This window comes from Entelurus aequoreus, linkage group LG03, assembly GCF_033978785.1.
Source record: "Entelurus aequoreus isolate RoL-2023_Sb linkage group LG03, RoL_Eaeq_v1.1, whole genome shotgun sequence".
NCBI lineage: Eukaryota > Metazoa > Chordata > Actinopteri > Syngnathiformes > Syngnathidae > Entelurus > Entelurus aequoreus.
The window spans coordinates 46,471,557-46,484,792 of record NC_084733.1 but is presented as its reverse complement, the minus strand read 5'-3'; the positions used below and the strand labels follow the sequence as shown (position 1 = coordinate 46,484,792).

The following is a 13,236-nucleotide window of genomic DNA, read 5'->3' as shown; positions in this document are numbered from 1 at the left end:
CTAGCGGCTATTGACTATCAGCAGTCTGCATGCAGTGTTGTAACTCCTTCTAAATCATTAATCCCTTTTCCATGGAGACAAATCAAGTACATGTATTTCAAGTATCATCTCTGTAGGAGGATTGATAGCTATAGATGCTTCACTACACACCGGAGTCATGTCTTTTGACGTGTTAAAATGGTCTGAAGTTTACAAAGTCAAGACAGGATTACTCTATGACCAATCATCAATCATTAAGACGACCATCTTATCTTTGAAGACAATACACACAATTGAATGAAGTGCATACTTACTCGACAGCCATACGTGTCACACTTAATGTGGCTGTATGAACAACGCCAACTAAACCACAATGACAAACACATTTTTGGGAGAATATTTTCACCGCAACACAACATAAACACTACAGAACAAATTGCCAGAATTCCCTGCAGCACCAACTCGTACGGGACGCTACAATATAAACAAACGCCATTGGTGGATCTACACCTAACATCCACTGTGATGATACCAAGTACAAGATCGGATCTAGTCGATACTACTATGATTACATCGATATTTTTTAGCATCACAAAATATTTTTTCTTTATTTTTTAAATTTAAATAATGTTTATAATCTCAGGAAATATGTCTGTGGACACATGAGGACTTTGAATATGACCATTGTATGATCCTGTAACTACTTGGTATCGGATTGATACCCAAATTTGTGGTATCATCCAAAACTACTGTAAAGCATCCAAACAACAGAAGAATAAGGGATTATTACATTTTAACAGAAGTGTAGACAGAATATGTTAAAAGAGAAAGTAAGCAGATATTAACAGTAAATGAACAAGTAGATTAATAATTCATTTTCTACCACTTGTCCTTAATAATTTGGACAAAATAATAGAATGATAAATGACACAATATGTTACTGCATACGTCAGCAGCTAAATTAGGAGCCTTCGTTTGTTTACTTACTACTAAAACTACTAAAACACAAGTTTTCTTGTATGTTCACTATTTTATTTAAGGACAAACTTGCAATAAGAAACATATGTTTAATGTAACCTTAGATTTTTTTGTTAAAATAAAGCCAATAATGACATTTTTTGCGGTCCCCTATATTTAAAAAAGTACCAAAATAAATGTTGGTACCGGTACAGATACCGACATATTGGTATCGGGAGTCACATTTCAAAATCTTGCAGAAAGTATGAGAATGTGTGACCAGCTTCATGATCTTCTTTAAGTCAAGATAATAAGTCTCTTATTTGTCAGAGTTTTTACACACACTTTAGTGCAGCGATGCAGGCAGAGACACACACACTCTCACACTCTTTTCAAACTGTATTATTGCCTATCTTATCATGCCAACAGCAGCTTTCAGTTCCAACATTGCACACACACATTCGACCGACGCGCTCATCCCAACAGCAACACAATTCTTCCTCATTAAGGAACAATCCTGGTCACGGCGAGTGGGGTGCATTCACAGAATTCTTGGAATTCTGAGCATCGTTACAACACAAGCAAGTCATTTTTCTTTTACTTTCTCAGTGTTCTGTATTGCTGCGAAAATTATGACAATGTGTTGTAGATTTTATTTCGAGAGAGAAATCGATCTTTAGCAGCTGTAGCTATAGAAGCTATAGATACAGATATGTAGATAGCCCGACCCCCTGCCAAAAGGTTTAACCTAATGTGGCTCCCAGAGTCAAAAAGTTTGGGGACCCCTGCACTACACAGTTGTTGGGTTAGAGTTCCTTTGTTTTTGAGAGACGCTAGAGGGTGTCCCATCTGTATGAGTGCACGTGTCTCAGGTGTACTTAGACTTAAGGGTCAACAGTCTTGTTTTAGCAGGTGGCATCAGCTGGCATTCACCCGCTACTCTTCCTCTTCCTCCCTGAGCGAGCACAGGCCCAGGAACCGGGGTCACTTATAGGTGACTTCCTCCACTTTTTTGTTCTCCAGCTGAGACCCAGCCATCAGTCGGTGAATGTGTGCTGAGTGTGTTTAGGGGGCACCAGTCAAAACGCATCTTTCATACTTCTGTTCACTTGTTTTCCACACGTTTACACAAACCGTGTTCCTTCAGTGATGTTAATCAGGATTCCCCGGATACACTTAGGAAACACACACATTGAAATACACTGCTCACCACATGCAATGAAAAGTACGATATTAAAGGCCTACTGAAATTTTTTTTTTTTATTTAAACGGGGATAGCAGATCTATTCCATGTGTCATACTTGATCATTTCGCGATATTGCCATATTTTTGCTGAAAGGATTTAGTATAGAACAACGACGATAAAGATTGCAACTTTTGGTATCTGATAAAAAAAAGGCTTGCACCTACCGGAAGTAGCGTGACGTAGTCAGTTGAACATATACGCAAAGTTCCCTATTGTTTACAATGATGGCCGCATGAAGTGAGAGAGATTCGGACCGAGAAAGCGACAATTTCCCCATTAATTTGAGCGAGGATGAAAGATTTGTGGATGAGTAAAGTGCAAGTGAAGGACTAGTGGGGAGTTGAAGCTATTCAGATAGGGAAGATGCTGTGAGAGCCGGGGGTGACCTGATATTCAGCTGGGAATGACTACAACAGTAAATAAACACAAGACATATATATACTCTATTAGCCACAACACAACCAGGCTTATATTTAATATGCCACAAATTAATCCTGCATAATAACACCTGCGTGTTTGTTATGCTAGCTCCTAGCTCCTCTGCTAGCTCCTAGCTCCATAGAACACGCCAATACAATTCAAACACCTGATCAACACACACAATCACTCAGCCCAAAAGACCGTTCACCTAACCCAAGGTTCATAAAGCTTATATATTTTTAAAAAGTTACGTACGTGACGCGCACATACGGTACGGTACGTGTTATGCTAGCTCCTAGCTCCTCTGCTAGCTCCTAGCTCCATAGAACACGCCAATACAATTCAAACACATGATCAACACACACAATCACTCAGCCCAAAAGACCGTTCACCTAACCCAAGGTTCATAAAGCTTATATATTTTAAAACTGGACTCCCGCTGATGTGTTGGATCCACTGTGGACTGGACTTTCACAATGTTATGTCAGACCCACTCGACATCCGTTGCTTTCGGTCTCCCCTAGAGGGGGGGGGGGGTTACCCACATATGCGGTCCTCTCCAAGGTTTCTCATAGTCATTCACCGACGTCCCACTGGGGTGAGTTTTTCCTTGCCCGTATGTGGGCTCTGTACCGAGGATGTCGTTGTGGCTTGTACAGCCCTTTGAGACACTTGTGATTTAGGGCTATATAAATAAACATTGATTGATTGATGATTGAAAAAAGTTACGTACATACGCAAAAAAAAAGCCAAAGCTGCATACTCACAGTAGCACGTCTGCGTCTTTGTCATCCAAATCAAAGTAATCCTGGTAAGAGTCTGTGTTGTCCCAGTTCTCTACAGGCGTCTGTGTATCCAAGTCAAAAGTCCTCCTGGTTAGAGTCTCTGTTATCCAAGTTCTTCCATCTTGACTGCATCTTTCGGGAATGTAAACAAAGAAGCGCCGGCTGTGTACTGTTGTGGCTGACTACGTTCGAAAAATACGTCCATTTCGCACCGACAACTTTCTTCTTTGCTTGCTCGGCTTCCTTCTCCAAAATGCAATGAACATGATTGAAACAGATTCACGAACACAGATGTCCAGAATACTGTGGAATTATGAAATGAAAACAGAGCTTTTTCGTATCGGCTTCAATGTGGAAGGCATACCCGTGTTCGCCGGTCTACGTCACGCGCATACGTCATCCTCAGAGGCGTTTCGAACCGGAAGTTTAGCGGCAAATTTAAAATGTCACTTTATAAGTTAACCCGGCCGTATTGGCATGTGTTATAATGTTAAGATTTCATCATTGATATATAAACTATCAGACTGCGTGGTCGGTAGTAGTGGGTTTCAGTAGGCCTTTAAGTCATTCTTTAAAGCCTGCATTGTTCCATTTTCACCACAGCAGCGAATGTGCTAAAGTGGATTGTCACGTGCTCTTTGTCGACAAAGTTGTGAAAGGATGAACTGGTAACCTTTTTAACCCGTAACATTCACTGGCCACAACATGAGGTACAGTTGTGCAATCAAATCAATGTGGTGCTTTATCCAAATGAATTATGGCTTAAACATAGTAGGCTGTTATTCTTGCTTTGATGCAAACTATGGAGAAATGCAGTACGGGTGTCCCCATCCAATATATATCATATCGGACCAATATCCAATATAAGCAAAAGAAAAGTATCAGATGATATCGGTTTGCATCTAAAATCTCCGATGCAAGCGGTCCTGCAATGTGTTTACTCGTGCAAAGTATGTCCTCCAATAAGCACACAAGGTTGGTCTGTTCTTGTATTTTAGCCAAGTGATTTACAAAAGGTAAATATGGCAGACTTTTCAGTAGACTAATAGGAGCTAACAGCTACACAACAGCTGAGCACACAAGCTAGACATACGTAATATGTGTGCTTAATTGAACAATAAAACATCACATTTGTCAATTTGAACAAGTATCAAATAATTATACTTGCAGATGCAAAGTATCCAAGGCAGAAGTGTGTTAGAAAATATCCAGTAACAAACGTGTCAGCGTCATTCAATTTAATTATAGGTGTCGCCAAAACACAAATTAACACTCCACTTATACGTCGATCATAAGGTTAGTATTTTTCATACTTACTATTGCTGTCCAAGTAATTTCACTTAATCAAAACTTTTCTAACATTCCACGCTTCAAATGAATGAAAGTATACTCTATGATTGCTGATATCGTATCGGATTATCGGTATCCCCTAATAATCATGGTCCATGCAATATCAGTATTGTATTGGAAGTGGAAAAGGTGTATCGGGACACCCCTAAAATAAAGTGTGATGCTGTGCAATTGTACAATTATATTAGTAAACATTGACTTATTTCATTAACTAATGACTCAGCTGGGCAGCTTTAGCTCTTGAGTGACAGGTTGTTTTGTATCGGTTCGTATTAGGTTGTTGGGTGTTTGATGGTCTACATAATGAAATATCCACAGTACGGTGTACGACATACGACTTACATCGAATAAAAACTGGCAGTAGTACTGTGTTTAATTTGGATCACGTTAAAATGTTTTAATTTGTATCGTTTTGATGGGGTATTTTTCTCACTTGTTCAGCATCATAAGCATTATTGTACTTACAGCATCAAAAAGAACTGCATGATGACATCGTCATCACCTTTGACCATGTACTTCCAGTCTTTTCATGCTTCCGTCATCAACATTTGACTTTTTGCTCTTCTTTTGCAGGATCTATCTGGCTCTATAGATGACCTCCCCACAGGGACCGAGGCTGGTCTTGGATCAGCCGCCAGCAGCAACAGCAGTAGCCAAGGGGAGCAAGCAAACGCCAACACCCAGAGACAGTCTCCTTTCTCTCCCCATGCCTCCCCCCACCTTCACAGCCAGCGAAGCGGACCTTCTCCCTCACCTGTGGGTTCACCTGCAGGATCTACTCAGTCCCAGCAGTCGCGGTCAGGCTCTGGACCCATCTCGCCTGCGAGTGGACCTCCTGCCGGTGCCAACACACCAGGTATCAAACGCACAACATGCACTCACACTTCGGTTGATACACTGGAATGCTTAATGCAGCGATTATCAAGTCAATTGTTTTGAGGGCCACATTTTCTTCCTCCCTTCACTATTGGTCTTTTTTTGTATATTCCAGTGAGCAAACGTCCTCTACTGTAGACATTTGATTTTGACGTATTAGTTTTTTCAGAGTTACAGGAGCTCTCTGCTGTTTTTAAAGGACATTCTGCAAAAAAGCTAGTCAAAGATCCTCTTTACGACAGCGCTCTAGTGTTTTGAAGGATATGCTGCAAAAAATGTTTTTCAACTGAACTTGAGGGCCACCAGTTGTATAGCCCAAATGATGAAAAAAAGAGGACTGGAAATGGAACTTTGAGGAACACCACTAGTATAACTAAAGAAACAAGAGAAACAAATGACTACTGACTGCATCTGAAGTAAACAAGCTACAGCAACATCTTACTTACATAAATCAAATTATGGAAAACAATGTAACTGCCTTGAGGATAGCCTCAGTTAGGTAAATCACAAATTTGGACCTTAGTGTTATATGTCTGCTAGCAAGGTTAAAATGTCAGGGATCTGCCAATGTGTTTACAGTAGGGATGTCACGGAATGAACATTTCTTATCATGGTTATTGTGACCAAAATTATCACGGTTGTCATTGTTATCGCTGTATTTTTTAAAAGTGCTCAAAATTTTCAAAACTTTAACACAATTTTTATTTAAAAGAACACAACACATTCAAAATTATTTCCTTTGAAGGAGAAGCATTACTGTAGATAAAAACACTGTTTCATGGACCTCAAGTAGAGATTGAATGTGCATATGAAAGCAACAAAAGCATTAAACAAAGTAATATGGCAGAAAAAAATAATAACATAAAATAAATAATAAATACATTGTGGAAGATAGCACTTTATGGACATAAGAGATTCAAAAATAAAAACCAATGTACAAATGTTTAAAGATGGCCCTTGATAGCCATAAGTCATAACTGCACCTTTTGTCCATATAGAAAAAAATAGTGTTCATGTATAAGATCTAGGGCTTCCAATTATTGCCAAAGTAATAATTAAGATTATTGTTATCAATATTGAAATCCTGATTACTGATTGTTAGGTAAAGCAGTGTTGGGGTGTGTAATTTGTAAGGTCTAATAAAAAGGCTATAGATAAACGTTATCCATATATCTAAAGACAAGTGTTTGTTTTTTTTGTTCATTAATAATATCAATGTGTCAGCTTTTTCTATTTACATGATGTCTTTATCTCTCTTTTTACATTTTGAATGAGGGAGGTATATATATATATATATATATATATATATATAAATATATATATATATATATATATATATATTATATATATATATATATATATATATATATATATATATCAGTGACGTGCGGTGAGGTTCATGACTGGTGAGGCACGGACTTCATCACAGTCAGATTTATAAACATATGAACCCTAAAGAGTATCTTATTCACCATGTGATTGGCAGCAATTAACAGGTTATGTTTAAAAGCTCATACCAGCATTCTTCCCTGCTTGGCACTCAGCATCAAGGGTTGGAATTGGGGGTTAAATCACCAAAAATGATTCCCAGGCACGGCGCCGCTGCTGCCCACTGCTCCTTCGGTCTTGCACATGGAGGGTTTGGGTGTGGGCTTTGGTTGGTGTGGCGCTCCCGTCGGGCGGGGTTATGAGGCGAGCCTCTCACAGTGCGTCTTCGCAGCAGTTTTATGATCGCTCAGCACAAGAAATACTTTACACACATACAGTTGTTGACAAAATACACTGTACATTATATACCTCAGCTAACTAAACTATGGAAATGTATAATGTAATTCATTTAGCAATACAGTCTCACTGCACAGCAGGCCAGCAGTTAGCCGAGTCATTGCGCACAATCCATGTTAAGGCACAACTGAGTGACGTGCCTCAACAGGCTGCTGATCACCGCATCGTCTCTTCTCAGTATTTGAACGGAAAATGTGAAAATAAAAATAAAAATTATCTAAAACTGGTGAAGTTAAATGGAAAATAACTTTAGTATAATCACTGGATTCATATAACAATTTAATATTTTTTATTTTCTTTTTACATTTTTTTCTCTCCATGATGGCAGGTGAGGCTGTGCCTCCCCTGCCTCTAGTGACTGCACGTCACTGATATATATATATATATATATATATATATATGCTCGATACCGTGGTAGAGCGCAATATATGTATGTGTAGAAAAAAATCACAAGACTACTTCATCTCTACAGGCCTGTTTCATGAGGGGTTCCCTCAATCATCAGGAGACTTTAATAGAAGCATTCACATACCATGGTTTGTATAGGACACAGAACAGGTAGGTACAGGCAGGCGTAGGGGCGTGGTGATTGGCTCATGTGTTACCTAGGAGGTGTTTCCTTCTGTGACAAAATGCTGATACAATTTTTGAGGGATGACAGGTCTGGGCGGTATATAATAAACAGTTTCTCTTTTAAGCATAGGTTGCATCTTTTATTACCACTGTTGTAAGGTGTGCTGAATGCAAGAATTTGCCATGTTTTTGAATATTCAACATTATTGTCTTTGAGGTTCCAAATGTGTTTGCTGAGTTCTGTGGTATTTCGCAGGCTTTGGTTTCTGAAAGAGGCCTTGTGATTTTTCCATCTGGTTTTGAATTCTCCATCCATCCATTTTCTACCGCTTATTCCCTTCGGGGTCGCGGGGGCCGCTGGCGCCTATCTCAGCTACAATCGGGCGGAAGGCGGGGTACACCCTGGACAAGTCGCCACCTCATCACAGGGCCATCTGGTTTTGAATTCTCCCTGAGTTAATCCTACACATGTGTCGGATGTGTTAATGTCCTTGTGTGTTACCTTTGCTTGGTAAACGACTGATGATTGTAAGCACCCTGCGTTGAGAGGGCAATCAGGTGTGCATCAAGAAAGTAAGCAAACTCATCTTGCCGCCGATAAAACCACAAATTTCTACAGAATGGACATACCAGAACATAACACTTTACTGGACAGAAGCATCACCAAATCATACAAAAAAGCACAACCCAACACTTTACAGAACATCCACCTGGAAAATAAACGGATCGCGGCAAAACTGGATATTGAGGACAGGGTGGACGCTACAGCCAACAAGGAAGCCTTCATCACATTGAAGGACCACAAACCCAACTTCGCAAATAACCCATCATGCCGACTAATAAACCCAACTAAATCCGAAATAGGAAAAATCTGCAAAATAATCCTGGACAGAGTCAACACAAAAATCACGGACAAAACACCACTCAACCAATGGAGAAATACAGCAGCAGTAATCAAATGGTTTAGCAACATCCAAGACAAACAACAGCACAACTTTATCTCCTTCGATGTCGAAGAATTTTACCCTTCCATCACGCAAGACCTACTGACTAAAGCACTAGACTTCGCCTCGGACTACGACTCAATCACAGGCAACGAAAGAAACATCATCATCCATGCAAAGAACTCCATACTCATCCGCAACAGCACACCATGGCAAAAAAAGAACAATTCAACATTTGACGTTACCATGGGGAGTTTTGACGGAGCAGAAACGTGTGAACTCGTTGGGAGTTTCCTCCTCTCCCAGCTTGCTAGCCTCAACCTGAACCTTGGCATTTACCGTGATGACGGACTGGCAGTGTGTCGCGCCTCGCCAAGGAGCAGCGAGAATACCAAGAAGCGTATATGCCAAATCTTCAAAGAGAACGGCCTACGGATCACGATTGAAGCCAACAAGCAAACCGTCAACTTCCTCGACGTCACTTTCAACCTGAGAAATAACAGCTACCAACCATTCACGAAAACCAACACAACACTCCAATACGTGCACCATGACAGCAACCACCCACCCACCACCACGAAAAGAATACCTACCGGAATTAATAAAAGACTATCAATGCTGTCATCTAGCAAAGCTGAATTCGACCAAGCAACCCCCCCGTACCAAAAAGCACTTGATGAAAGCGGATACAACTTCACCCTCACCTACGAACCCACGCCAGGAAACCAACCAAAAAAGAACAGAAAACGAACCAACATTATCTGGTACAACCCCCCATATAGTAAAAACGTCTCAACTAATATTGGCCACAAATTCCTCACTCTGATCGACAAACACTTCCCCAAAGGCAACACCCTAAGAAAAATATTCAACAAGAACAGCATTAAATTGAGCTACAGCTGTATGAACAATATACGACAAATCATTTCAAACCACAACAAAGCAATTGCAAAGGAGCCGTCTACCACCAGACAGAGCGAACCCGACAAAGACTGCAACTGCCGCAAGAAACCTGATTGCCCTCTCAACGGGGGGTGCTTACAATCATCAGTCGTTTACCAAGCAAAGGTAACACGCAAGGACATTAACACATCCAACACATATGTAGGATTAACTGAGGGAGAATTCAAAATCAGATGGAACAATCACAAGGCCTCTTTCAGAAACCAAAGCCTGCGAAATACCACAGAACTCAGCAAACACATTTGGAATCTCAAAGACAATAATGTTGAATATTCAATAACATGGCAAATTCTTGCATTCAGCACACCTTACAACAGTGGTAATAAAAGATGCAACCTATGCTTGAAAGAGAAACTGTTCATCATACACCGCCCAGACCTGTCATCCCTCAACAAGCGCAGCGAAATTGTATCAGCATGCCATCACAGAAGGAAACACCTCCTAGGTAACACATGAGCCAATCACCACGCCCCTACGCCTGCCTGTACCTACCCGTTCTGTGTCCTATATAAACCATGGTATGTGAATGCTTATATTAAAATCTCCTGATGATTGAGGGAACCCCTCATGAAACAGGCCTGTAGAGATGAAATAGTCTTGTGATTTTTTTCCACACATACATATATATATATATATATATATATATAGGCGACTTGTCCAGGGTGTACCCTGCCTTCCGCCCGATTGTAGCTGAGATAGGCTCCAGCGCCCCCCGCGACCCCAAAGGGAATAAGCGGTAGAAAATGGATGGATGGATATATATATATATATATATATATATATATATATATATATATATATATATATATATATATATATATATATATATATATATATATATATATATATATTTATATGTAAATGTAGATGCTGTATCGGGACAGACCAATTAAGAGTTGGAGCAGAAATATGTCGTATAGGAATTAACTATACACAATAAAACATTAACAAAATGCTGTGTCACATGAATGTTTTAATAATATTATATTTGTGACATGAAAAAAACACAAGTAATGTAAAAAAAAAAACATGGTGTTTACTTTTTGATATCAATATAAACTCAAAGCAGTTTGGCTAATAAAGATGAAGTCTAATAAACAAGCTTTGTTCTTCTCCAACACCCCCTAGTGGTTAAGTACAACAGTTTGGCCAACAAAAATAAAAAGTTTCCTCTTCGCTATGTACTTTTAGTGTTGGACAAATGCGTCTGTCTCCAATATTGTCCATACCTGTCTCCATCTTAAAACAGCAGTGCGCTCTTAAACGTACACTGAGAAGCGAGGGAAAATGAAGTTAAACCAAGCGCACTCGCTTACTCCGTGGGGAAATCTCCAGAGCAAAGTCCATGTAGTTTGTCTGCCATGATTTTCAAGCCAAACGTCGCTAGTGTGCATATGCCTGACTTCGTTTTCAGGAAGTAAGCATTGTTGCCCAAAATGCATGAATGAATGACATTTTATTGGTATTTAAAAAATTAGACGGTATTACTAACCATTGGGATATTTATCACGGTTTATCATTTTACTGTTAACATTACATCCCTAGTTTACAGTGGTCCAAGTTCCTCTATACAACAGAAGCACTGTTTTAGGAATTTAGGAATTTAGTTGGGGGCCGGTATGGTGTCATTCCCGGGCAGGATTTGGCCCCCGGGCCACCAGTTCAACAGAACTGCTGTCTTGCCCTTTCCTCAATTATTTCAAAGGACAAAATCATAAGTGAAGTTCAATGGAATGTGTACATTTTATATACTGTTGGTATATGTGCCTTGCAATGGACTGAAAGTCTGACACCCTAAGTCAGCTGGGATAGGCTCCAGCTCGCACATGACTTTAAACAGCTGACAAAGAGGCTTCAGCAGAAAATGCCCCCTGTAACATTGTTGAAAGGGGCGTGGCGCTGTTTTCCATGTCTTTTTTCAAATACGATTCGACATCTTTCTGGCAACATTAATAGCGACCTATCACTCCTGGAAGGAAAGAGCCGTTATCACACGGTTATTTTAGCGTGACCTTTCCATTTTGATTCTCTACTAAAACCCAAGCCTGATTCCATGTGTGCACAAATACCTGTTCTTAAAGTATTCTAAAAAGGTCATGAAGAAATCTAATGCATGATTTAATTGACATCTTGACAATTTTTTGCATGAAGCATGTTTGGAACCAAAGCCTTTATTTGTGTGAGCATATAAAACATAATGCTCAATTCCATTGACTTTCTGGACCGAAAATGTAAGTCAATCTAGCATGTCTAGACTTTGTAGTGTCTCCTTCACAACAAACTGACTTACACCATTAATATTATAGCAACTTTGTTCATTTTCCTCCAGTGTTGGGTTAGTTACTGAAAACCAGTAACTAGTTACAGTTACTAGTTACTTTATTTCAAAAGTAACTCAGTTACTAACTCAGTTACTTACACCAAAAAGGAATGCGTTACTGTGAAAAGTAACTGTTTGGTTACTTCTTTTTTTCTTCTTTTTTTTTTAAAGCTCCCATTAATGCCCTTTTAGCCTTCATTTCAGTACTGTTATTGCACTGGAGAATAATAAAATCTGTTGATCAACTTGACATGCCTTTGCATCACTGAACTCAGCTTAGCAATGTGGTCTACATACACCACACAAAGACATTGATATGTTTCAAAGGGCCAATTTATTTTAGGCCAGAACAAATTCACAAAACTATTTTAAATAGCTGCAACATATCATACATAAGTAACAAACAGCATAATAACAACATAGCTGTAAAGCAAGGAAGGCACACACTACATACACAAAGCCTAACCAGGTGTTTTTTTCTCAAGGAATTCTGAAACAAAATCATGTCTGAAGCCCAGAAGACTCTACGCATTTCCCCAGTTTTAGTTTAGAGACAAGGAAAGATTGGCCTTGCCCACTAGCATCCCTCTTTATGTTTGTGAACTTTATAGTCTATACATTTAGAGTGATGTGATAATCAAACACTCTAGAAGGCTAGAATGAAAGAGTATATAAGAGACTTGACAGAGTGTGTACCTTCAGTGCTGAATGATGAGCAGAGGCAGAGTGAATCCTTAAGTGGTGGTGGTGGAGGGGAAGTGGCATCGGAGTCTGTGTCTCTCTTTACTAGCTTCGCGAAAGCATGTTGCTTTTGTAGCTCTTTCAGCAGATTTGAATTGCTGTTTTGGGCAGTAGATGGGATCTTTGATCCAAGACACAACTTACATTTGCTCGACAAATGAAAAGTAGTGAAATGATCTACATGTTAACAAACTCGACTGCAGCTCTGCCATGATCAGACACGCGCCCCCCCTCCCCAAACCCACACCCAGACACACACAGAGCGCGCCTCTGTCTTCTCCGGCTTGTGACACAAGA

At 39.8% G+C, this 13,236-nt stretch overlaps 1 protein-coding gene across 5 annotated transcripts in view; it reads left to right on the top strand.

The window, feature by feature from the left end:
• arid1b (AT-rich interactive domain 1B) overlaps window positions 1-13,236 on the top strand; it is a 692,248-nt gene that overhangs the window by 502,940 nt on the left and 176,072 nt on the right. For all 5 annotated transcript variants that reach the window (XM_062041960.1, XM_062041959.1, XM_062041957.1 and 2 more), the window contains one exon: window positions 5,311-5,593. In XM_062041960.1, coding sequence (XP_061897944.1) covers window positions 5,311-5,593 — 283 coding nt within the window. The remainder of the gene's footprint in view (window positions 1-5,310; window positions 5,594-13,236) is intronic.